The sequence below is a fragment of the Lucilia cuprina genome, chromosome 2 (assembly GCF_022045245.1).
Source record: "Lucilia cuprina isolate Lc7/37 chromosome 2, ASM2204524v1, whole genome shotgun sequence".
Lineage (NCBI taxonomy): Eukaryota > Metazoa > Arthropoda > Insecta > Diptera > Calliphoridae > Lucilia > Lucilia cuprina.
In genome coordinates this window covers 54246377-54271384 of record NC_060950.1, presented here as the reverse complement: position 1 = coordinate 54271384, position 25008 = coordinate 54246377, and the positions used below count along the sequence as shown (strand labels likewise).

Sequence of the window (25008 nt, the reverse complement as noted above, 5' to 3'; positions counted from 1 at the left end):
ATTTTTTGAATGTGTATTTTAATAGTAAATGCGTAACGACAAAAAATAATCCGTTACATATTTCTATATTCCACGTCGTTCACAAACTTCATTTCAATTCTTTCACCCAATTAAAACTCCACCAATACTACACACATTTATTGAATACATATATTTAACATTTGCCCAATGTTACTTCCTTAGTCAATAAATCCATAAATTCGTCTTTGGTATAATTTTTGTTACGTTTAAATAGCCTATCCAACAGAGCAGCTTTACATTTACCAATCGACATCACCGAATGCCAATCATCATAATTTGAGGCCTTATTCGACATGGGTGGATATACAGGTTCGTGGGGACACTGATAGTGCTGTTCATTGGCAAAGTGTTTTTGTGTAGTGTCATCATGTTCATGCAGATAAGAACAAACGGCACATTCGAAACTTTGAAATTGATTGTCTGTGTACATGGCAGATTTACGACGCCCAAGTTCATTTAAGAGTCGTTTATTGGTTATCGGTTGGAGCATATTATATTTATGATTTAAATAGGAATTATAAGCTCTATCATTTGCGTCCAATTCCTTTAAATAGGTGGCTAATGCTTCGGGACTGCTAAAGTTTGAAATGTCTATAAAAGATTTCTCATTTGGTGACCAGTCCTAAAACAATTAAGAAAGTTAATGAATAGATCAGAATTATGTATTTAATACTTACCTTAATGCTGGGAGAACCAAAGTAAATGGGTATGGAACCGGCAATGAGAGGACGCCAAAACTTCTCAGTAATATAATCCTGACAAACACCATTCTCATACGCAATGATAAATTTATAACGAGCCATGAATTTTAAAAGTTCCGGAGCATACAAATGATTAAGATAATCTTGTTGTATCTTTTGTAAACTGAAAGAGAATAAAATGTTCTTAATTTTTACAAAATCTAAAAAAAACTCAGTCTACCTTTCTGGTAATTCCTTATTATTTAAACAGGCTCCAAACGAATCCACACTGATGTAGTTCATCAATTCCTTAACATAATCATCTCTCCCGGACATAGTGTCACAATCAGATTGCATAAATAAAACAAGCGCTTGATTTTTATGTCTAGATTTCTCTCCAATAGGAACAGTAAAGGCGGGTGTTGTTAAATTATCGGAATGTGGCAAATAATAGGTGGTCATAGGTAAATCACTGTGACGACTAAAGGTGGAGGTAAGATTAAAGTGTTGCAGCCAATCATTGTAGGGCATAAATGCCACATTACGGGGAGATTCTTCGTGCATTAAACCCCATAATTGATGAGACTTGCGTGGTAAGGGAAAATCATCAATCTTTATATCGGACCCATAGTAAAGAAAAGCCTAAAATTTTAAAAAGTTGTTTTTTTTAATTTCTTTAAAGTATTTAAGTTTCCTTTAATTTACCTTAGCTTTGTCCACTTCATCTCTAAGCGCTGTAAATTTACAAATATATTTATCACACATTCGAGTTTCCGTATAGCCGCTCATCAAAGGTGTCCACCATATTATTAAGGGAACACCATCTGCTCCTCCCTTAACATGCGATTTCTTTTCATCATGATCTTGCCACAATTGTCCCAGTATAATCACAATTAAGGCTATTAGTATAATTAAAAGTAATAACTTTTTCCATTTATTAAGACTGAGATTTAACATTTTTGTACACAAAATATTTAGGTGGGTTTCAAATACACTAAACTACATTATGTCTTGTGCTTACGATTAGTTTCTTTCTTAATTACTCATTTCCAAGCTTTTTGCTATTTTTGAACCAAATAAGCTAGAATTCTTATCACAATCTTGGAGTAATTTATTTATTTATCATAATTATGTTTGTTTTGATTGTAAAATTCGTATTTCTTTTTTCTAAGTTTTATTTTCTCATTTTCTTTTCCTTTAAAAGTGCCATCTCTAATATATACAATTCACAATAGCTAAACAGCTGTTGTTAATACATATTTGCATTTTATTCATTTTGACAGCTGTTGTTTATAATTGGATTTGGGATTCATTAATGTCAGTTTTTTTTATAAAATTGTTTTTATTTATTAAATTTAATCTATTATGATTAGGGCAGCAGGATTTGTTATATTTCGTCGTTTACGTGATGAAATAGAATACTTATTATTAAAAGCATCCTACGGTGATCGCCATTGGAGCTCACCGAAAGGTCATGTTGACCCAGGTGAAGATGATTATACTACTGCTGCTCGTGAGACTAGGGAAGAAGCCGGGTGAGTGTTAGCAGTTGTGCTATTAAATTGTTATAATATAAAAGTCTTTTATTCGCAAAACTTGAAAAAGAACCATATAAAAACAAAGGTTTTAGGGCTTAAGTATCATAAGAAACTCTTGATGTGATCAGCAATAAGAGAAATAAGAAATTATTAAAGAAACTAATTGAATAGAGATACAAACAACTATTTGAATAATTTTTATATAATTTTTTTTTTCAGATATACCGAGGATGATTTGATAATATATAAAGACAATCCAATTTCCCTCAACTACGTGGTTAAAGGCAAACCAAAAGTTGTAGTATATTGGTTGGCCGAATTAAAAAATCCCACACAAGAAGCCATATTATCTAATGAACATACTGAACTAAAATGGTTGACTAAAGATGCAGCTAAGGAAATTGTAGGCTTTAAAGACAATCAGGAAATGATAGACAAATTTCATGAATTTATATTGAGCATGTCTAATAAATAGATATTATTTTCATTCCTAGTTTATGTTTTATCAAATTAGATAAGCTTTAAAAATAAATGCCTACATTCATAAAAATGTAATTTTATAAATAATTTATAAATCAAATTAATAAAATGTTTATGAATATGGACGTAAATTTGTGACTGTATGAAAGTGTTTGAAAAATTGTTCGGGAACCCAGAAATAATTTTAATAATATAAATATAATAGTGTAGTATTTACCCTTAATAAGACCACCTGAAGATATATTTCACACTGCAGATTACCTAGCTATCTCTCCTGAAAGGGGGAATCTTCGCAATACAAATACCACATGAGTACCGCCATGAATACGAATCAAAATCAAAAAAAAAAAAAAAAAAAATTCTATCAACAATCTGTCATTATATCTCTGTGATTGCAAGATTTCAAAAGGTACGGAACACGGTATACCTAACATACTTATATTCAGTACACCATGGTACGGAACGTACAATTGTTGTTCCCACGGCAATTGGATCTTCACTCCGGAACGACCCGAGTCATACTCGGTCAAAGATTCTCAACCCAGCGACAGCAGTACCAACCAAAAGTTTTTTCCTGAGGAAAGAACTATCGGCCACAGTCGAGCTGTTACAACAACAACAACGTACAATTGTTACAAATTATGGAGTACGCGAACACACCTATAATGGTTGAAAATATTTAAAACACAAAGCATCGATTTTATGCCGCCGCCAAAGTTTTTAGAGTCTGCCGCCAGCATTTATGTATTTAACGCAGGAATCTGTGACAATGTAAAAATATTGATTTTGTCTAAAATAAAATTTTATGTCTGCATCAAAATGATAAAGTTTATAAAAAATCTATAAAACTATAAAATCATAGAACTATTAAACATGTTACGACAAGAAAATTTGGCAGCTAACTTCTGTGGTTTATTAGCCAGCCAGGGCTATACGGGTATGTGTGTAAAATCCATAATATTAAAACGAAACTAATGTAAACAAATTCTATCTTCTAATAGACAAAGCCATTGAATGGCGCGTACTGGGCCAAGAACAAGACGGCTCCATGCTAGCCTCTTGGCAATTTGAACATTTGGAAACTAATGAGCGGGAATCTTGTATTGGTCATTTTAATGCAGTTAAGAAAACATTAAGAATTCTACATCGCCTCAAGGAGCAAGTGGAAGTGGTGCAAGCCACTGTCAACAGTTCATTGAGTTTACTAACATATGTGGCGAAAAAGCCCTGGTCCGAGGATAATGAAACTGGGGAGGCTAAACCATCGGTATTACATTATTTTCCTTATATTGTGGAAATACGCAATGGTGAGAGTGTGGCAGCTACATTTTTACTAAAACAACCAAGCCGTCGTCAAGTAATGACACAATTCTTATGGCGCTCCGAAAATCGTTTTGATAAAGTGTGGCAAGATAAGCTATTGGTGATGACACATGGACAAAGTATGTAAATGTATTATTAAAATTTAAATGATTGCTATAAAAACCTACAACATTTATTTCAAGATATTCTGCAATTTACTTGCACCATCAAATCGAAGGATCCCACAGCATTAAGTTTAGATTTTACACAAGAAGAAACCTGGTATTTAGATACCTCAATTTTGGTATCAGAATGTTTAGCAAAAAGTTTCACTTGGGCCCAGTGGGATAGTGATAATCAAGCTCTCTATTATATACACATGAAACCAAAAGCAAAAAGTATTAGTCTATTAGATCCTGACAATGAAAATGAGGTTACCGAAAATGTAATGAGTCCCACTTTATCGGCATTTCAATTTAATGATAAATTACCCACTGAAACTGTGGTAAGTATTTTTGAGAAGTTAAAAGACAAACAAGTGTTTTAAATAAACCTTCTGTTTCAGCTTAATATTCCTTTAAATCTACCCAAACTTCCTACAGGATCTTTTAATGATGATGACCCCACCTATGAGGATGATGTTATGCCTCTAAGAGTACATGACACTTCTTTAAATCTTATAATATTAGCTGAACCTAGTGGCATGTTGTTTGTTTGTCATTATTATTTGTATCAACCCATACAGCCAAAGAATGTGGATGAAAGTGAAACACCTTCGGCAGGTAGTTCCACTGCTGGTTCATCGGCTTCTTCAGCTACTAACGCTCGTAAAGTTGATGTGCATTTTGCTTATTCGGTGACATTGCTACATCATGGTTGTGTGGTGCATTGCGTTATGCCCGGTGTACCCTGGGAAAAGGCTCGCTTACTTAAGCCTACTTTTGCTTTACATGGTGCTCATAATTTGTTAGTTTTCCAACCGGATCTCTTTGTACATCTATTGGATGTGGGCTTGACTCATGAACCCTGTTGCCATATAGTATGTCCGGCCCATAATCGTAATCCACTAACCCAACTTGTACCCTGTCGCAAATGGGGTTCATTGGCTTATGATACCGCCACATTGGATCTGGTATCCTTGTCTGTGCCACGTTCGCATTTAATTGAAGCTTTTCGCAATGATACTTCAGTAGATAATCGTCTCAGTATTATACATCATTTTTTGGTGCATTCATCCAATGATCAATTGGATGTTTTATCGGAACTATTAAGTATTATAATGGAACGTCCTTTATCGTTAGATACAGTGGCCTTGTTAAAAGAGTCTCTAGTTGCCGGTAGTTATGCAGCGGCTTTACGTGGCCTACCTTCAGAGGCCCTAACAATGTGTAAATATCTTCCTCTTACTACGGCAGATGCCACAAAACCAATACAAGCTCGTGTAGCCGACATAAGTGTGGGTATATCGCATGAAAGCTTGTACAATACCAGCATGATGTTGTTATCTCCGCAACAAAGGCTATCGCCTTACAAAGCAGATATATGGACACGCTTGTGGGAGCATTTAAATGAAGCTGGACAAAAAGAGAATATAAATTGTGCTACTCGACGTTTTACCGTAGAACAAGTTAGTGAAAAACTAATGTTCTCTTTGGCCTGTTATCAGCCAGAAGCTCTTTCACGTTGCACTACACCACAAACTCCCAGTACTGCGGGTAATAATTTAAATGATTTTTCCTCGGCTAGTCGCCGCATTTGTAATGAGGTGATGCCATTTATTGAAATGGAATCATGTACGGCTACCAAGCAAGAGCATGTTATGTCAGTGGTAAGTAAAACTTTAAAGAAAATCTAAAATAGTTTTAAAAAATTACATTGATTCCTAGACTTTGCGTGAATTAAGTGTGCATTTGGTTAAAAACTCATCTAAACCCAATACTGGTTTCCGTTGGTTAAAAGAAACTTTCTTTGAACGTTCTCAAGCTCCAGCTCATGTTCATGCTGTGGCCTCTCAGTATGTCACCTCACAGCTGGATCTTTCACGTTCTCTCTGCTCTCTAGTTTGTAGGGCAGCTGGTTTAGATGCTCGCCACGAAACGGCTAGAGGCTTTCAATTGATGTAAGTGCATTTAAAAATATATCTTATTAAATGTGCAATGTTGTTGAAAATTACTTTAATATTTCAGTGATCAAATGAGTAACGGTCAACAGTATTCGCTATTTCTTATATTGGAACGTTATTGCTTAGCGGTAGATTCTATAGCATTCCCTTTGCCTCAAGGTTTTGCTTCATTCTTCACCTATTTGGGTTATCGGGCCCTATCATTCGATATGTTTTTACAATATGTTCAAAATCATGTTTTTGAATTGCAGGTTGATGTTATGAAAACTATAATTAATGGTAAATTATTTTAATCATCAACTATACCACAATTTTTAAAACTTTAAAAATGTTTTAATTTAAATTCTTTAAACAGATATCGATGACTCTAAAGAAGGTATTGAAAAGAAACTTTCTTTATTATCTGCTCTGCCTAAACAGCGTGCTCAACGTTTATTAAAGAATTGGCATCATCCGGAAAGTTTAATGATACGTGGACGTGAACATGCGGCCAATATATTGTCAGGCAATCCGGTGCAGCAACGTAAGGGTAGTGTTTGTAATGCTAACACTCAAGTACGTTCAAATCTAAGAAGTGGTAAGTAGAGTTTAAACTATTTAAAATAGAAATTTTGAAAAAATATTTATAAAAAATATCCATTAATCATTTATTATAGTAGATTTTTATTATGAAATATCATGGAAATATGGTTTTAGTATGCCTCCTTGTCTGCCCAACTATTTTTGAACTATATAGTGTGGCAATATTTGGACACTGATTGCGACATACATTTTCTTCACCAATCCTACTTTAGGGTTAATATTGAATCCTAGAATTAGAAAACAGTTTTTATACGTAAGCGTCAATAATTTTTTAATTTGTCTGTTGTTGTTGTAACAGCTTAAGCTATACGCTTTTTACTCCGGGTGTTCTGTATTTAGGTACAAGCCAAGAAAATGGGCTACTTCAGTAGCGTTAGTCCATAAATCCATTGGGCTAAGTGAAGTAGGGTGGGCTGGACAGTTGAATATGTGGGGGGGGGGGAATCATGCGGACCCTGGGAATATATTAGGGACGGCATCGTTTATGCGGGACCAGTAGGCGTTGAGCCTATAGCTCTATGAAGGTCGTTTAAAGCTGCTGTATACCAACTCTGGTTCAAGAGATCCTGTACATATCTTCATAAGCACGCCTCGTATACACAGAAGGTCTTTCCTGACACAGGAGGAACTGTTTATTTTGCATGACATTATGTTTCTTGATAGCACCCCTCGTATACACAGAAGGTCTTTCCTGACACAGGAGGAACTTTTTATTCTGCATGACATTATGTTTCTTGATTGGGAAGATCTTCGTTTCCTCGTGTAGGTGATGCTCCGAGGTTATTTGCATGCAGCTCTTACTGGGTATCACTCAGCGAAGGAAACCACACTGGAGCGGCGTAATAGACGACTTAACGGCAAATTGTTTTATAGGTAGTTAACAAGGTTTCTTTGTCCATTGTGCTGCCAAGTGCTGCCGGGTAGCGCTTTGAGGACCTTGTTTCTGCTTCGCAAATTGTGCGTGATTAAAGTGGTATGAGCTGAGGATGTAAACAGGGTGTCAATGGTGAACCCCCTAGATCTTTGGGTGGTTCACAGTCGGTATTTGTCTTTTATCGACTACGACGCCTAAATTCAAGTTTACCTCCTTCGTCCAGGTGGTTGTTGTTGTTGTATCAGCGACACGTTTAAAGTCGGTGTGGTTGGGTTGACAATCCTTGGTCGTTGTTCATTGAACTCCGAGTCGTTCCGGTGCGAAGAACCGATTGTCGTGGGAATCGTCCAGGTGGTTAAAAGTGTTGCTGAAGTCTTCGCTGGTTTATGTTTCAGGTTACGTCCAGTGAAGAAGTTTTGTATTTCTCCGAGATAACCATTCAACCATCGCATAGCTCATCATCGTTTTGGCCCGTTGCCTTCATGGTACAGTCACCTTAACACCTTGTGTAGGTGTGGGGAGTTTGGAGATGTAAAAGTTAAACAGTAGAGTGGATAGGACATCGCTCTGTGTTACACTCTGACGAACGACTGACGGCCACTCAGATAATTCACAATCCATCTCTTCAAGTAGTTGGGCATGGTGGACTGTAGAATGTCCTGGAAGATGGTGGTATGACTGACTGTATGTCAGCCATGCCACAATAGGTTTTTGATATGTATAGCACCACTAGGAATGTCCTTTCACAAGACTGGACAGCTGGGGGAGGAGGAGCGCCTCAAGAGTCTTCGCGACTGGTGACAGGAGGGTAATCGTCCTGTTCCTCTGTCGCGTATTACACAACAGCAAATTTGTTAATTCCTTTGTTTCCAAATTTAAACCAACAAGAATCTTTAAATAAAGCTTAAGCTTTAATACATGTAACAAAGAGAAGAAGTGAGATGAAACCCCTGACCTCTGTTCTAACAGACTACAACTCTAATTTACTGGAGGCATAGAATTTGCTGATTTAAATCGAATCTCTTCTGACAATCCTAAACTACCTCCATGACGAAGTTTACAAACGGCCAAAAACAATGTACTTCGAATCGCAACAAAATGTCCAAGATGACGAATGTGAATCATTTTCCTATTTTTTAGGAGAATAGACATCGTAATGTATTGTTGACAAGACAGTAAGCATCTAGAATTTCCATTTTTGACACATCCGGTTGGATTTGCTTCGCTTTCGTCAACAACATCCTGGTGAAAAGACATGTTGCGCGTCTTCCTACTAGTGTATCTGCATTGAATCGAACCTACGACAACCGGTCTAATAGACTAGAACACTAACCACTAATCCACTTATTACAATACTTGCCGATTTAAATCAAATGTCCAAAAGTATATTCTCATATATACAAAGGTCTTTCCTGCGTAGATGCTCTATAAGATATCGAGTTGAGATGACTACTAGGGTGAATCCCAGGAAGATTTTGTATGATTAGTCACAACTTAATGTTATATCAATTAAAGAGAACAGATTAGTGTTGCAAGACAGATGGCATGTTTTACTTGATATTTCAAATACAAAATTTATTATAAGAAAATTATTAAACTTCATTTGTTCATTTCCATTCATAATTTTTTTTGGATAATTTTCATTTAGATATTAAAAAAACACCTTCACTATGTCATTTAATACTACTTGTATTGGTAGTTGCATTTTTAGTTTCATTAGGATTTGCCATAGTATCCGTTATACTCAAATATGAACAACCGATTATATTTAGTACTTAAAGAAATCAAATGACTGTAAAACGGTAAGAAGATATATGAAAAATTTATCAATTTAAATTGTCTTCTATGTCAAAATTGTGTATGTTTTTGGTTATATTTGAGTGTTATGTGATATTTTCATGGTCCAACGTTTTCATGTTTCTTGTAAAATTTGAATAATTATACCATGAATTATAATAAATTTTCCAATTTAACAAATTTAGGTATTGCTGCTGAAAAACTCTCACCATTGGATTCATTTTTGGATCTTCTTACTGCCAAAGCTAGTCTTAATGAATTGGATTACAATTTACTTATCGAAACTACCGTGTCATCCATGGATCATTTAAATGTTAATAATTAATGATTCAATGTGCCATTTCAGCAATTTTACTTAATGTGCTAAAAAAAACATAATTATTAAAATTTAATATGTATGTGTAGTATTTATTAGCATTTAACGTATTTGTCGGGTATTAAATATATTTAGATATTTATTTATTTTCGTCTACTTTTGAGGCTATTTAATTATGTTGTATTAAGTTTTTTTTTTTTTTTTTTTTAAATTAAGATTTACAATAATAAAAACATTCCCTTATACTACTTTTTCCTTTGCAGCTGTTTATTTATTACTTTTAAGCAATATGTTACTTTTTGTTATAAAGATTATTCGTTTTTATACACATTTATGTAATAAAAAATTACTTTTTCTTTTGAAATTTTAAAGATTTTTTTGATAAATATTTGAATAATAATAAACTAGTAATCTCAGTAAGAAATTGTGTAATATTTATTAGACTTGAAGCATTAAGGGTTTATCTTTAGGTGAACTTATAGCGATTAAGTTAAAATTAGTGCTCGAAAATAGTTTTTAAATACTCAGTAAGTTTAGCTACGTTCAGACCTATCAAATATTAAATGACAAAGACGTAATCACTAATTTTTTTAAATTTATTTTTATACCCTTCTCGCGAAGTTTGTCATTCCGTTTATAAAGTATACATTCTGGATAATTATAGATAGCGGTGTCGATTAAGCCATGTCAGTCTGTCTGTCTGTATGTTTGACTGTCGAGAGATTTAACGTGAGCACCTGCCTTGACGGCCTTATCTCACGGTGGTCTTTTTCATCCACTGGGTAGACTTGAGAACGGCCTACCGTCGCCCTCTTTGTTCTTCAATGAAGAACTCAGGTGGCAATTTTTGTACATTGGCTTTGATCGGTCCATGCACAGGTACTTTGCTGGAGTCTTCGAGCTATCTAATCTCTGACCATTAGATGGCCCCTGTTGATTCGGCAACAGCACCTAGAGACGTAACCGCTAAACCGAAGTACGATCCATCAATAAGCCGTAGACATTGTTCTTACTCACAGGGACACACTGTGGTAATTCTGATATGAACAGAGAATACTCGGAACATATCTGGACAAGGAAGGAAAATTCAATATCATATGTACATATATGACACCTTTCATTCATCATCAGTCCCGGCCAGACTGGAGGTATTGGGCACCTCTTTAAACCCCGGGATTGCAATAACACCAAGGCGGAGGACTCTTCAATATTTCTGTTAGACATAATTTCGGGAACCGGATCGATTTCGAAATCAGCGAAATCGGTCCATAAATAACGGAAATATAAGCAAAAATCCGAGACCACCTCTGAAAATTTCATCAAAAATTGAGTTTTTTTTTATTCATGCTCAAACAGAAATTGCAAAAAACAAAAACAAAATCATACGGCAAATTTTGTTATTGTACTCTTGTTTATAAAAAAGACAGAGCGTGAGCAGCAGAGCAAGAGTCGCAGAGCGAGAGCAGCACTAGTGTGTTGTTATTGGCTAGAAACATGAAATTATGTATGTGAGCCTGGCTTAAGTTAGAAGCCATTAAAGGGAACTTTTTGGTACTTTTTCGTTTTTCAAAAGGTACCTTTTGAATTTTCTATAATATTGAAGCTAGAAACATGAAATTAAGTATATAGATTCGGAATTAGGTGAGAACACATAAAATGAAACTTGTTGGTACTTTTTATACCCTTCACCACCATCAGTGGTGATATATATATCAGTTTGTCATTCCGTTTGTAACACTAACAAATATTCATCTAAAACCCAACAAAGTATATATATTCTTGATCCTTATGAAATTCTGGGTCGATCTAGATATGTCCGTCTGTCTGTCTGTATAAAACACGCTCACGTTAAAACGAAGCAATGAAACTCCACAAAATTTACTCAAAATATTCATTGTTATCCTAAGCAGTTTGGTATTGAAAATCAGCAAGATCGGTGAAATAGTTTCAGAGTTATGAGTAAGTTAAGACAACATCGAAAAAAATGGCGATTTTTCACATATTTATTTGTACTTTTTACAAAAACTACTGCAGATAAATTGATGAATTTTATCAGAGATACATCTATTGGTGTCAGAATCAATATTGTTAAAAATCGGAAAAATCGGTTCATAATTTCATATACCTCCCATACAAATGTACATATTCCCGGAAAATGTGTTTATTGTTAATAACTTCCGTTACAATATCGATATCTTCACAAAATTTTACAATTTAAAGTTTTATGTCAATACAATTCATACCAAGGAAAAAAATTTCCATCGGTCCACAATTGGTCATAGCTCCCATACAAGGTCCCCTCCCGGAAATCACTTAAACGCGCACAACTCATTTCTAAATTAATATATCGATATTAAATTTGGTACAAGTATTGCTCATATATACAGAAATATTATAATGAAAGATTTTTTCGATCGGTCCATATTTGGTCATAGCTCCCATACAAAGACCCCTCCCGAAAATCACTTAAACGCACATAACTCATTACTAAATTAAGATATCGATATTAAATTTGGTACAAGTATTGCTCTTATATACAGAAATATTACAATGAAAGATTTTTTCGATCGGTTCATATTTGGTCATAGCTCCCATACAAGGTCCCCTCCCGAAAATCACGTAAACTCGCATAACTCATTACTAAATTAAGATATCGATATTAAACTTGGGACAAGTATTGCTCTTATATACAGAAATATAACCATGAAAGATTTTTTCGATCGGTCCATATTTGGTCATAGCTCCCATACAAGGTCCCCTCCCGAAAATCAGTTAAACGTGCATAACTCATTACTAAATTAAGATATCGAAATTAAATTTGGTACAAGTATTGCTCCTATATACAGAAATATAACAATGAAAGATTTTTTCGATCAGTCCATATTTGGTCATAGTTCCCATACAAGGTCCCCTCCCGAAAATCACTTAAACGCGCATAACTCATTACTAAATTAAGATATCGATATTAAACTTGGGACAAGTATTGCTCTTATATACAGAAATATTACAATGAAATATTTTTTCGATCGGTCCATATTTGGACATAGCTCCAATACAAGGTCCCCTCCCGAAAATCGGTTAAACGTGCATAACTCATTACTAAATTAAGATATCGATATTAAATTTGGTACAAGCATTGCTCACAAAAATATTACTAATAAAGTATTTTCCATCGGTCCATAACTAGTCATAGCTTCCATACAAGGTCCCCTCCCGAAAATAACTTAAACGCACATAACTCATTACTAAATTAAGATATCCATATAAAGTTTGGCACAAGTGTTGCTTATATACAGATAAATAATTTTGTGAAATTTTTTCCGATCCGTCAATAATTGATCATAGCTCCCATATAAGGTCCCTTTTAGAAAAACATACATACAAGGTTCCCTTCCGAAAATCAGAAAAAAACGCACATAACTCATAACCAAATATTTATATCCATACATTTAGCATAAATATTGCTCTTATATATAAATTCACTATAAAATTGTTTTACGAATGATCCATATTTGGTCATAGCTCTCATACTAGGTCCAGAAATTCACTTAGATTCACAATATTTTTTACCAAGTAATGATATAAATACATAATTCTGAAATTTTGTCTTTATATACATAATTGGACATAGCTCCCATACAAAGTCGTTTTACGAAAATCTCTTAAACATACATACATACACACACATACATACATACATACATACATACATACATACATGCAAATTACTAAATTTATAATGTTCAATAAATCTTGGAATTGTAATAGATTTAACTTTTGGGTTTTTTCTATGAAAGACATGAGAAAACTGATTTCTACAAATATTTGATTAATTAGAAAAGTAATAACTTAGAAGTAGCTGGTGGAGGGTATTTAAGATTCGGCACAGCCGAATATAGCACTCTAACTTGTTCATTGTTCATTTTATAATATTGAACCTAGGAACATTAAATTAAGTAAGTATGTAAATTCGGAATTAGATGAGAACCCATAAAAGGGAACTTTTTGTTGCTTTGTCGTTTTTCAAAAGGTACTTTTTGAGTTTTCTATAATATTGAAATTAAGTATGTAGAGTCCGGATTAGGCGAGAACAAGTCAAAGGGGACTTTTTTAGTACTTTTTCGTTCTACAAAAGGTACTTTTTGAATTTTCTATAATATTCAACCTTGAAACATGAACCGGAAAAAGTGAACTTTTTGGTATTTTTTCGTTTTTTAAAAGGTAACTCAAAAAGTTTTCTATAATAATGAACCCAGAAACAAGAAATTAAGTATGTAGAGCCCGGATTAGACGAGAACAAATCAAAGGGATTTTTTGGTACTTTTTCATTCTGCAAAAGCTACTTTTTCGTCAGATATTTGATAGGTGTGAACGTAGCTTTTTTGGTAGCAACAAAACTTTAGTTGAGTTCCCAGCAGCCAACGTAGTTGACATAAACCCGGGAGATTACTCTGTAACTTGATCCGAAACAAAAAAATACTTGCATTTATATGCATTATGTTTTAAAACCGTTTTCTTTCGAATCGATGTACGGAACTTCGAAAGAAAGAACGGGCAACTTTCGTTATTTGAACTTAATTTTAAATATTCCAACATAGCAATGTAGTGTCATCAAGTGTACTCTGGACTTTCAATTTTCTGACAATTCGGGAAAGCAGAACTGGTTTTAATGGCTTCAAAAATTTTTCGAACTTAAGTTCAAATTTTCGAAAATTTTATTTTTAGTTTATATGACCCAGAGATTATTTTAGGAGCATAAAAATTTTTCCAACATTAGCATTAGCTGCTGCCAAATTTCAGCAAATTCTGGCTACTGGATTAGGTCTTAAACCAATTTTTCCCAATTAATTCGTCGTTCGTCTGCGTAAGAAATAGAAATAAACCTATCGCATAGTTCGAATTTCGTCATACGAATTGATTGAGTAAATTTTCATATACCCAAGTTTGTTCTATTTCTGACTACGAATATTTGTTCCGAAAAATTAGTCGTTCGTCAAAATTGTGTGTATACTATAAAGCAGCTCACTTGGGTTCATTATTGTTGGTTCCGCTGTGTTATCCTAGTGGTTGTAGGAGTGTATTCTGATGTTACCCTCTGCTACCAGAACTAAAAAGGTCTCATTTATGAACCATAGGATAGTCTTCAAACCTTCCTAGAAGGCTCATCCTCATGAAACATCATGCTTGAAACAAAGGTAGCACCGTAGCATTAGCAAAGTATATCGTCTCTCTTCTCCCTGATTGTGACAAATTTTGTAGTAGTCATTATAAGCAAGGTCTATAAGCAAAAGCCTATAAGCAGTCTTGATTTGAGACATTGATATAGAGGGGAGATAGTTATCGAGATCTGACAATCGGTTTCACTAAACCACCTGATTTGTGATGTAGCATATAGTTATTTAAGAACAAGTTTCCTACAGTTAATTCCTTTTTTGGCTTATTCATTTGCTGTACAATTACCACGACATTTATCATGACCAGGGACCCAAGTTAGCGTTATTCTAGAATGATTCGCTATCTCATTTAGACATAACCGGCATTGTTTGATTAACATAGATGTCGTAAAAACACCTACTAGATTTTTGATAGCAGATTTGATGATAGTATATATACAAATATCACCTGACATGTGATAATATCTTAGCCAATTCTCTGCTCTTTTGATATCAGATATTTCTGCCTACGGCAGTGTAGTTGTGCAGTCTGAAGAATATTTAGATACCAAATATAGTCTAGTCTATAGTCTAGTCTAGTTTATAGTCTAGTCTATAGTCTAGTCTATAGTCTAGTCTATAGTCTAGTCTATAGTCTAGTCTATAGTTTAGTCTATAGTCTAGTCTATAGTCTATAGTCTAGTCTATAGAATATGTATGTTTATTTTCGGAAGAGGTTTCATATGAGAGCTATAATTAATTATTGACAGAATCAGAAAAAGTTCACAGAATGTCTTACAAATACACAACATATATTTATGTCGAATCTCATACAGGAATCCTGTTTTGTCAGTGACATATGTGTGTATAAGTAATTTTTGGAAGTGGTGCTTATATGGGAGCTACCATTAATTGTAAACCGATACATATCTATTTTAGAGTGATAGCGAGTTGAGGAAGTTATAAACGGAACTATACCTTGATGGTGGTGGAGGGAATAAAAAGTAAAATTTCATTAAACATTCAAAGTCATATTTCTTAAAACCATTTTTGTTTTCGAGTTATACCAGTCTGGTAGTAAATGAGCGATATGTATGTACTTTTCTTACCGCAAAATTTGTGTTTAAACGTTTTTGGAGACATAACTAAAATCCGACATAGAACAATTTGACTATTGCATGACATAGAAAAACGCATTAACTAGTTTGATCAACAAACATCTTGGCCGTTTGTCTCTTTCTTGAATAAATAAAATTTAAATCAGAACAGAAATTACAGTAGCAATTACAAGAATTGCTGTAATGTAGGACTTTAATAGTTGTACAATCAATTATACTTAAATGTACATATGTATGAGTCCAAAATATATTTATTGATAAAACTTGGTATACTATTTACAATCGTTAACCAAGTCTTTAATACAACTTACATTTTTGCACTCCATTAACAACTCCATTAGTGCTAGCAAATATAGATACTAGATGATATAGTTTTCCGGTTATACTAATTTTATTATTTATTTTAAATGATCAATATTGCCCGAATTTTCCGCAAATGTTCATATGGATGTCAAAGTTATCCATGTGTAATATAATATCTCGAATATTCAAGTATTAATATTTTGAATGATGCCGTGGCAGGTCCTTTTAGACATACAGGAAGATATATATAGAGTCTCTTAGTTATAACATTTGACCTTCAAAGACCATGGTCTCAAAAAGTTAAAAACGATCAAAATTCTTTATTTGTTATTGGTTTGAAATTACCGACTTATTTCCTTTTTTCGATTTGCTCATCCCTGCTAATCGATCATTAATACCTTTTATTAGAGTCCGACCGAACTCAAAATTTCGTTCGGAACCAAACACCGAACCCGAACATCGGTAAATTTGAAAGTTCGCCCGAACGCGAACTTCTTTCTTAAATGAAAAACGCATTTATGATTAAAAATGCATTTAAATTTATAACATTTAAAAACAAAATATAACATCCGGAAGATTTTTTGAAGAGGGTCTTTAATTAGCAATTTGGTCAATTATAAACTAATTCCGAATTCCAGAGAGTGATATATTTCTAATAACAAACCATTTTTGTGAAATGAATATATCTTAATACTTTTATTTTTGGGTTTTAAACGATTTATTGACAATGATAAAACTCTCTGTAAGATCATGCAGAGAAAAAACATGGTTGTGGTATGATTGTAGTCTAAAATATTATCGTTATTGTAACAATTTTAAAATATCATATTATAATTAAATACCGTCAATTTCATAAAAATACTAATATTTTTAAGCCTGTTATGAACGTTAGTCATTTTCTAAAGCGAACCTTATATGGAGGCCATGTCCAAATGTAAACCGATTTTGTCCATTTTGAATACCAATCAAACTGCAACAATCGTTCTTTTAAGAGACTGACAGTCTGACTGACTGTCAGACGTGTCTAGATCATTTAAGAATAAGGACCTATGTTACAAATGAGATCAAAGATTTATAGTCGAAACTAGATAATTCAAATTAAATATTTCACTTCTTTTAGTTTTTTAATACCTTTTTTGGTTAACAGTTTTTCAAATTAGCCGAAAAACCGAACAGTTAAAAAGGCGTTCTGTACCTATGTATATCGGATATTTATTGTACAGCTAGGATGTATGAAAACTTCTGTAAACAAATTTTTTGCATTTTTAAAACTTTTTATGATGCGAGATATAAGAAAATTGATATAGAAAATGGCCCCATTATGGGTACTTAATAAAAAATTAGGGTATCAGTAATATTATTGGTTTGAATTGTTAAGGATAATTAAAAATAAATAATAATTGTTTCATACAACGTGTATGGTTTCAAGTGGTTGGTTACGTCTAATTATACATACATTATTTGTTTAACTTAAAAGTAAAACACTGAAAAATATATAATAAAAAGTTGTTCAAACCCAATTTTTACGTCATTTTTATTAACTATTATCAAATATTTTCATTACAGCTCCGATTTGGAATCTTTACAATTTCAATTGACCTGCGAAATACCACGCATCAAGGTTAGAGCACAGTATCGTTCAACTGGCGTTTTAATTTTGGTTAAAGCTTCTGGTGCCGGTGAATATTGGGGCGAATATGGTAAGAACAACTATATAACTAAAAAAAAAACAACAACAAAACTAAAAACAAGTTATAACTTTATTTGCTTATAAAGAATATTTAAACATTTTTGTTTATATATTACATAATATTGTTATTTTCTTTTGATTATAGAGGGCGTTAAAGCTAAAATTTATTTCAAGGCTTTGCCACATGAGGGACCAGATGGCCGCACTTACCTTACAGCCGATCAAGTAAAAATGGATTTCAATGTCAAGGACATTCAAATGGGTGTCGATAATATTGCCAATGGCAATTCTGTTATACGTAAGTTTTAATTAATACTTATACATACTATTGTTTTAAGAGTTTAAATAAATTTATTTTTGTTTAATTTTTTTACCATTAACAGAAGCTGCTTTAAATCTTTTCATCAATTCCAATTCACAAGAGTTGCTGAAAGAAATGAAACCAGCTTTGCGCACAAAACTCACATTGGTCATACGTAATTTCATGGATCGTCTGTTTGCGAAAATTCCCTTGGAACAGTGGGTTAATCTGAATTAGTTATAATTAATCGTTAATCGTGCGAAAACTATTTAAATAAATTATAGTTTAAGCTTAAATTAATTAGTAGTAAAATATATAAAATTAAAAAAATTCGCAGTAATTTTAAATTTTTTTCGATTTAAGTAAAGTTTTTATTCAATTTTAAATTTCTTTAGCAATAAATTTAATATTAATTAAGTATTTATGTTAATTTTTTTTGTATTAAATAGCTAATAGATATTATTAGTTTTATAAATATTGAAGAAAATAAAATTTGATTTAGTACCATATTAAAGAATTATGACAGATTATTATTTAACCCTTTCATAAATGGGCGGGCATGTTGATTCTTTAAATAATCTCAGCAAAAATAAAACGAAGTAGTTCCAAAAGAATGCCATTTATAATTACTTCAAAAGTATCACTTAGTGAATTTTTTACCTTCTGTGGAAGTGATTTGTTAGGTTTGTTGTATTCTATAACACAACAATTTTCTAATACAGTGGGACCTCGATTTTCGTGAAGTTCGGGACCGGAACCATTCTCTATATTTGATTTTCCTGGTTAATTGAGTGCCAAATTTGGCTAGATTTTTAATAGATATTGTTTTAATTAATACATTTATATAAAAATGAAATAATTCTGTAACTCCAAAAAAGAACATAAAATTTACTACTTGAGAATGACTTCAGATGTAGTGAATTTGGAATCAAATAAAAAAGACATCCCTCCTATGACAAGCCTGTGTTTAAATCATCACTTCTTCAGGTCATTTTTCAGTACTTTCATTGAGTACATTTTACTTTCTTTTCACTTTTTTGGAAGTTATTTTTTTGCTGAGTTGGGTATATAAACAGATTTTAATATACACATTGTTATGAATCTAACTCTACTTCGCAATTAGTTCTTATAAACGATTAAGTTCAATAAATGGTTAAGATATATAAAAAAACACATACTTAAATTGAAATTCACTTTAGAAAGAATAAATTTTACAAATGTTATTGGAAGAAGAGATCCTTTTAAAAATCGAGTAATATATAGACCGAACTCTTCTGAATAAACATTATTAGTATATACTGAAGTGTTCGTTTTAGAAAAAAATGGGGAAGACGGTCTTAATAGCTACCTTTATATATGGGACTTTCAAGTAATTTATTATGTGATATCGGAGTATACGGAAAAACATAAACAGAAAATAATTTTCTGCCGTTTGTTCATATATGTAATTTACTTTTTTATTCATTCAAATCTTAATGAATCAATAATTAAAGTTTTAAAAATTTTGTAATATTTTTTGACTGACGAGAAGGCGTATATCTATTCTCAATATTTTAATTAAATTCATGTTTTATATGTTGTCTATTAATGTTTTAAAGCATTTCGCATGTTATTCCTTTTAACTTTTCATAAAAAGCAACATTTTAGTAATTAAGTTTGTAATTGTTTAAACAACGTGATTACGTTTTTGTTTAATTATTACCTAATAATTAAAAACAAAAGTATGTATATAGAAGTTCCCACAAACACTTTTCAATTGAAGTTTCTCCCATTTCACAATTTCATATTAAATCGATTACCATACTTAATAAAGATTAATGAAAAAAATATATAAACATTTTATTATTTAAATAAGTTCAATTGAACTGTTTAGCACGAGATTTACACAAACTATAAAATATCGGAAAAGATAATAATAAACAGGTGTAAAATTACGACTTTTAATAACAAAATTAATTACACAAGTTTACACAGTGACTCTTCTAACGATTTGAAATCAATATGAATAGAATTTTTAACTATTTTTATACCCACCATCAAATAGATGAATGGTATATTGTTTTTGTCATTCCGTTTGTAACACATCATTCCGTCTGTGACACAAAACCGATTTGATATTTTATTGAAAATTGACAAGACCTGTTTACTATTTCACCTGACCCCATAAAAATTACCATCCAGGAACAGTCATAACTTAAAATACCAGTGGTGTAATTACAAGTATTTATTAATACTGATCGGTCGTTAAAACACACCCCATATAAGGTCCCCTTTAAAAAATTATTTGAACATTTGTAATTGACTTAAAAATGTCAGTAAACAAATGGAATCTGACATTAATAAGTTTTATATTAACCGAAATCACACTTCTAAATTCTATGTGAAACGTCCCATAAATAACTCTACCCCCGAAACATATATCTTGATTTTTTACCGTAATTTAGCCTTGTTTGTCAGAAATTGAAACTTTAACTTTGGCAATAAATTTTTTCAAAATTATTTTGTATAATTATGATCGATTATCCAGAGAGATTCGTTATTCGATCATCAAATTAATTCAATTATTTTTATACTAGCTAAATGTACCCGGCGTTGCTCGGGTTTTCTTCGATTCTTACAGATATTATATAGCTCTTGTTAGTTATGAGGGTAAAAATTAAAATAGTCATAAATTATTACTAATGTTGATTAGAGGGTTTTTAATGACTTTTTGTTTTTGAAGTTCGAAATTTCGATTTGGTCATCATTATTTCCAAAAAAAAACATTGTGTAAGCTAATATTAAGTTTAAGAAAAAAATAATAGTGCAAAAATGGTAGTTATACAGTTGATAAATCTAACTGGATTTTTTGAATAAAAAAAGGTGGATTTATCTAATATATGTATGTTTGTAGGGCAATATCCCTAATTCATAAAACAAAACCATAATAATTTGTTGTAAAATAAATTTGATTTATTTTTCTTTTTGCCGAAGGATGTCAAATATTTTTAAGTGTGTAGAAATAGTAAATTAGATAAAAGTTATTTAACTAAAATATCGTACACTTGCAATAGCATACACGTGCAAAAAAAAAAACAATTTTTCCAATTGTATGGAACAACTTTAGTATTAATTAAATTTTATTAATTATTTATTAAAACTTTCTAGCTATACCAGTGTGCTTCGCTACCCTCATCGTAATGGAATAAAATAAATATCATTATTGTAAATGTATATATATCTGCAATATCAAAAATTCCCCTTTTAGAGAACTCTTTAAGTTTGATTTTATGATTCTAGTTTCAATATTACAGAAAATTAGAAAAAACAGTTGAAGAACGAAAAAGTACCAGACAGTGCCTTTTTATATATTTTCATTAAATCAGGATGACGCATGTTTAATTTTCAACCAGAATCCAAAAAATCGCATAAAGATTTTTATACAATCAGGAAGCTACATGTCCAATTTAATGTTTTTAGGTTCAATATTATAGAAAATTCGAAAAGTATTAGTAAAAGAACAAAAAAGTACCAGAGTATGCTTTTTCAATTTTCGTTCAATTGGGATACTGCGTGTTTAATTTTATGTTTGTATATTCAATATTTTAGAAAGCTCTAAAAGTACCAGTACCACTGAAGTACGAAAAAGTACCAAAGGACCTATTTTATTCAATTTCATGTTCCTAAGTTCAATATTATAGAAAATTCAAAAATATTCCAGTTTAAATTTTCATTCACTCAAGTCCCTGATTGCTTTTATAGATTCTAATTAACTCCGGACTCCACATGCTTAATTTCATGTTTCTAGGATCAATATTATAAAAAAACACAAAAATTACCTTTTAAAGAACGAAAAAGTACCAAAAAGTGCCCTTTTATAGGTTCTTACTTAAAAATAGGCTCTAAACGCTTAATTTCATGTTTCTAGGTTCAATATTATTGAAAATTCAAAATGCACCTTTTAAAGAACGGAAAAGTACCAAAAAGTCCCATTTTATAGGTCCTCACTTAATCCGGGCTCTACGTGCTTAATTTCACGTTTCTAGGTTCAATATTATACAAAAATCCAAAAAGTACCTTTTGAAGAACGAAAAGTCCCCTTTTATTTATTATTTTATAGATTCTCATTTACTCCGGGCTCTACATACTTAATTTCATGTTTCTAGGTTAAATTTTATAGAAAACTCAAAAAGTACCTTTTGTAAAACGAAACAGTACCAAAAAGTCTTCTTTTATAGATTCTCATTTACTCCGGGCTCTACATGCTTAATTTCATGTTTCTAGGTTCAATATTATACAAAAATCCAAAAAGTACCTTTTGAAGAACGAAAAAGTACCAAAAGTCCCCTTTTATAGGTTCTCACTTAATCCATCCTCTACATACTTAATTTCATTTTTCTAGGTTCAATATTATAGGAAATTCAAAAAGTACCTTTTGAAGAACGAAAAAGTACCAAAAAGTCCCCTTTTATAGATTCTCATTTACTCCGGGCTCTACATACTTAATTTCATGTTTCTAGGTTCAATATTATAGGAAATTCAAAAAGTACCTTTTGAAGAACGAAAAAGTGCCAAAAAGTCCCCTTTTATAGATTCCCATTTACTCCGGGCTCTACATGCTTAATTTCATTTTTCTGATTAAATTTTATAGAAAACTCAAAAAGTACCTTTTGTAGAACGAAAAAGTACCAAAAAGTCCGCTTTTATAGATTCTCATTTACTACGTGCTCTACATGCTTAATTTCATGTTTCTAGGTTCAATATTATAGAAAATTCAAAAAGTACCAGTCGAAGTACGAAAAAGTACCAAAAAGTCCCCTTTTTTTTAGATTCTTACTTACTCCGGGCTACATGCTTAATTTCATGCTTCTAGGTTTAATTTTAAAGAAAACTCAAAAAAATACCTGTGTAGAACGAAAAAGTACTGAAAAGTCTCTTTATTATTAATTTCATGTTTCGATTTCAATATCAAAGAAAACTCAAAAACTACCAGATGGAGAATGAAAAAGTACCAAAAATATCACTTGGTACCGGGTTTCCAAATAACACCTCATTAGCATATTTAGTGTTTCTAAATCTAAAAATTTTATCTAAATTGGATCATTGTGTTTGAATAAAATCAAATTTCCAGTTTTTACCCCTTTTGGTACTTTTTTCTACCCATTAACGAAATAAAAATTCTATTCCAAAATGTTGCAACATCGTAGTGGGAGCCCGTTATTACGTATTTATATGTATAAGTTAATAAACCAAAATCAATGTTTTATGAAAAAAAGTACCAAAAATATGTACAATTTTCACCCCTTAAACATCCGAATAACCAAAAAGTACTAAATTTATATTTTTATTTTTACGTCAAGTTATGAAGGAGTCAAAAATATTGTTTGAATGTTCACTGGTTTAAAAGATACATGGGGTGCAAAAAAAGTACCAAAATACAGTTTTTACCCGTTTATTCCCTAAAGGGCCGAAATTGAAAAAAGTACCAGACACCTGTCCGCTTATTTTTTAAATGAACGACGATAAGCTTTAAACTATTTTAGTATCTTTTCTAGTTTAGGAGATATGAGGTTACCGATTTTACCCGTTTTTACCCTTTTTTACCCCCTAAACATTCGAATTTCCAAAAATCCCGTCTTAGTGGATCTATTTGGTGGGAGACCAACCCCCTGTCCAAATTTCAGCTCTTTAGCTTTAACCGTTTAGGCTGTGCGATGATGAATCAGTCAATCAGTCAGTCAGTCAGTCAGTCAGTCAGTAACGTTAGAATTTTATATATATAGATTATATAGTATAATCTATTGTCTAATCGATTGTCGAGTCTATAGTCTTGTCTATTGTCAAGTTTAGTCAAAGGTATAGTCTACTAAATAAATACAAAATGTTTTAGACGTTTTTAGCGGTTTTCGCAAAAACCTAAATCTGACTGTTTCTATCGGTTTACAATTTAGGACAATTTTAATTGTTATACTCAACATTTCTCCTCTTAAAACTTTTAGACTACAAAAAACTACCCCCTTAAAATATAATACAAAAGGGGAAAGGAGAATAACACATGCTCTTATATACCACAAATGATTTCTCCTTTTTGAAACTGTTATATAGAGAGGGCAATATTTTCCACAATACTCCCCTTTAGAGAAGATGTAGGGGAACATGATTTCCTTTAGTATAAAAGTAAATTTATGTTTTTCATACTTAATATTTATCACAGATGGCGTTGAGGGTATTAAATTTATGTTACTTTTCATGTAACTCAAAAGGAAATCCAATTGAGAGAGTAATTTTTACATGATTTGTAACTTAGAGAGGGGGAGAGTAATTGGGTTTTAGAATGCATCTCCATGGCTACAATAAGAAAAAATAAACACACACACACTGTATATTTTCCTGTGTTGGCTGGCGCTATAGAGCTGAAGTGAAGTTTTGTATTTTTTTCTCGTTTTCTTCTTTTTGTTCAGTTTTTGGTGGCTGGTCGACTGTTCTGCTTGCCTTTGGCTCAGATGCGATTTGTTTATTTATCCAGTTGACAGTTCTGGGAAACTCGTCACGGTGTGCACATTAAAAACTCGGTTGCTCGCAGAGACGATAATTTAGAGAAATTCTGTTTCAAAAAAAATTATCGAAAATATTTTAAATAAATAAAATAAAAATTTCGAAAAAAATTTTAAGCGAAGAAAAAAAAAACGCAAAAACGTATTTAATGCAGTTGTAATAAAACTACCCGTAGTATAACTACAACGACTACAAAG

The 25008-nt window shown here is 32.1% G+C and overlaps 4 protein-coding genes across 8 annotated transcripts; 3 read left to right on the top strand and 1 right to left on the bottom strand.

The window, feature by feature from the left end:
• Positions 1–132: 132 nt before the first annotated feature.
• On the bottom strand, positions 133–24768 carry LOC111688414 (alpha-(1,3)-fucosyltransferase B). 4 transcript variants are annotated; one of them, XM_046950319.1, is made up of 5 exons: positions 24636–24768; positions 1407–1600; positions 943–1343; positions 699–885; positions 133–643 (listed from the first exon to the last, which is right to left on the bottom strand). In XM_046950319.1, the coding sequence occupies exons 2-5, from the start codon at positions 1488–1490 to the stop codon at positions 155–157; spliced, it is 1161 nt and encodes a 386-aa protein (XP_046806275.1). In that variant the 5' UTR covers positions 1491–1600; positions 24636–24768; the 3' UTR covers positions 133–154. The 4 variants fall into 4 exon arrangements, with proteins under 4 accessions (XP_046806275.1, XP_046806280.1, XP_046806270.1 ...); XM_046950324.1 differs by lacking the exon at positions 24636–24768 and adding an exon at positions 2937–2962; XM_046950314.1 differs by lacking the exon at positions 24636–24768 and adding an exon at positions 1723–1837.
• LOC111688415 (bis(5'-nucleosyl)-tetraphosphatase [asymmetrical]) lies at positions 1988–2804 on the top strand. Its single transcript, XM_023450922.2, has 2 exons — positions 1988–2236; positions 2459–2804. Exons 1-2 carry the CDS (start codon positions 2067–2069, stop codon positions 2712–2714), a joined length of 426 nt encoding a protein of 141 aa, XP_023306690.2. The 5' UTR covers positions 1988–2066; the 3' UTR covers positions 2715–2804.
• LOC111688410 (protein pigeon) lies at positions 3479–10048 on the top strand. Of its 2 annotated transcripts, XM_023450917.2 has the most exons (9): positions 3479–3656; positions 3721–4161; positions 4225–4526; positions 4587–5849; positions 5908–6140; positions 6208–6422; positions 6499–6720; positions 9248–9401; positions 9582–9717. In XM_023450917.2, the coding sequence occupies exons 1-8, from the start codon at positions 3593–3595 to the stop codon at positions 9376–9378; spliced, it is 2871 nt and encodes a 956-aa protein (XP_023306685.2). In that variant the 5' UTR covers positions 3479–3592; the 3' UTR covers positions 9379–9401; positions 9582–9717. The 2 variants fall into 2 exon arrangements, with proteins under 2 accessions (XP_023306685.2, XP_023306684.2); XM_023450916.2 differs by lacking the exon at positions 9248–9401 and having other exon boundaries at positions 3481–3656; positions 9582–10048.
• LOC124419764 (protein takeout-like) lies at positions 17782–18623 on the top strand (the record flags this gene model as incomplete). Its single annotated transcript, XM_046950331.1, has 3 exons — positions 17782–17986; positions 18122–18274; positions 18360–18623. Coding segments are annotated over 3 exons (513 nt in total), but the record flags the coding sequence as incomplete, so codon positions are not given.
• Positions 24769–25008: the final 240 nt, after the last annotated feature.

Coding starts and splice junctions, on each gene's coding strand:
- LOC111688414 (XM_023450921.2), bottom strand. CDS start 1,658: ATGTTAAATCTCAGTCTTAATAAATGGAAAAAGTTATTACTTTTAATT. Junction 886..942: donor AATAAGGAATTACCAGAAAG/GTAGACTGAGTT, acceptor ATTCTCTTTCAG/TTTACAAAAGATACAACAAG. Junction 644..698: donor TTGGTTCTCCCAGCATTAAG/GTAAGTATTAAA, acceptor TAATTGTTTTAG/GACTGGTCACCAAATGAGAA.
- LOC111688415 (XM_023450922.2), top strand. CDS start 2,067: ATGATTAGGGCAGCAGGATTTGTTATATTTCGTCGTTTACGTGATGAA. Junction 2,237..2,458: donor GAGACTAGGGAAGAAGCCGG/GTGAGTGTTAGC, acceptor TTTTTTTTTCAG/ATATACCGAGGATGATTTGA.
- LOC111688410 (XM_023450916.2), top strand. CDS start 3,593: ATGTTACGACAAGAAAATTTGGCAGCTAACTTCTGTGGTTTATTAGCC. Junction 3,657..3,720: donor AGCCAGCCAGGGCTATACGG/GTATGTGTGTAA, acceptor ATCTTCTAATAG/ACAAAGCCATTGAATGGCGC. Junction 5,850..5,907: donor AAGAGCATGTTATGTCAGTG/GTAAGTAAAACT, acceptor ATTGATTCCTAG/ACTTTGCGTGAATTAAGTGT.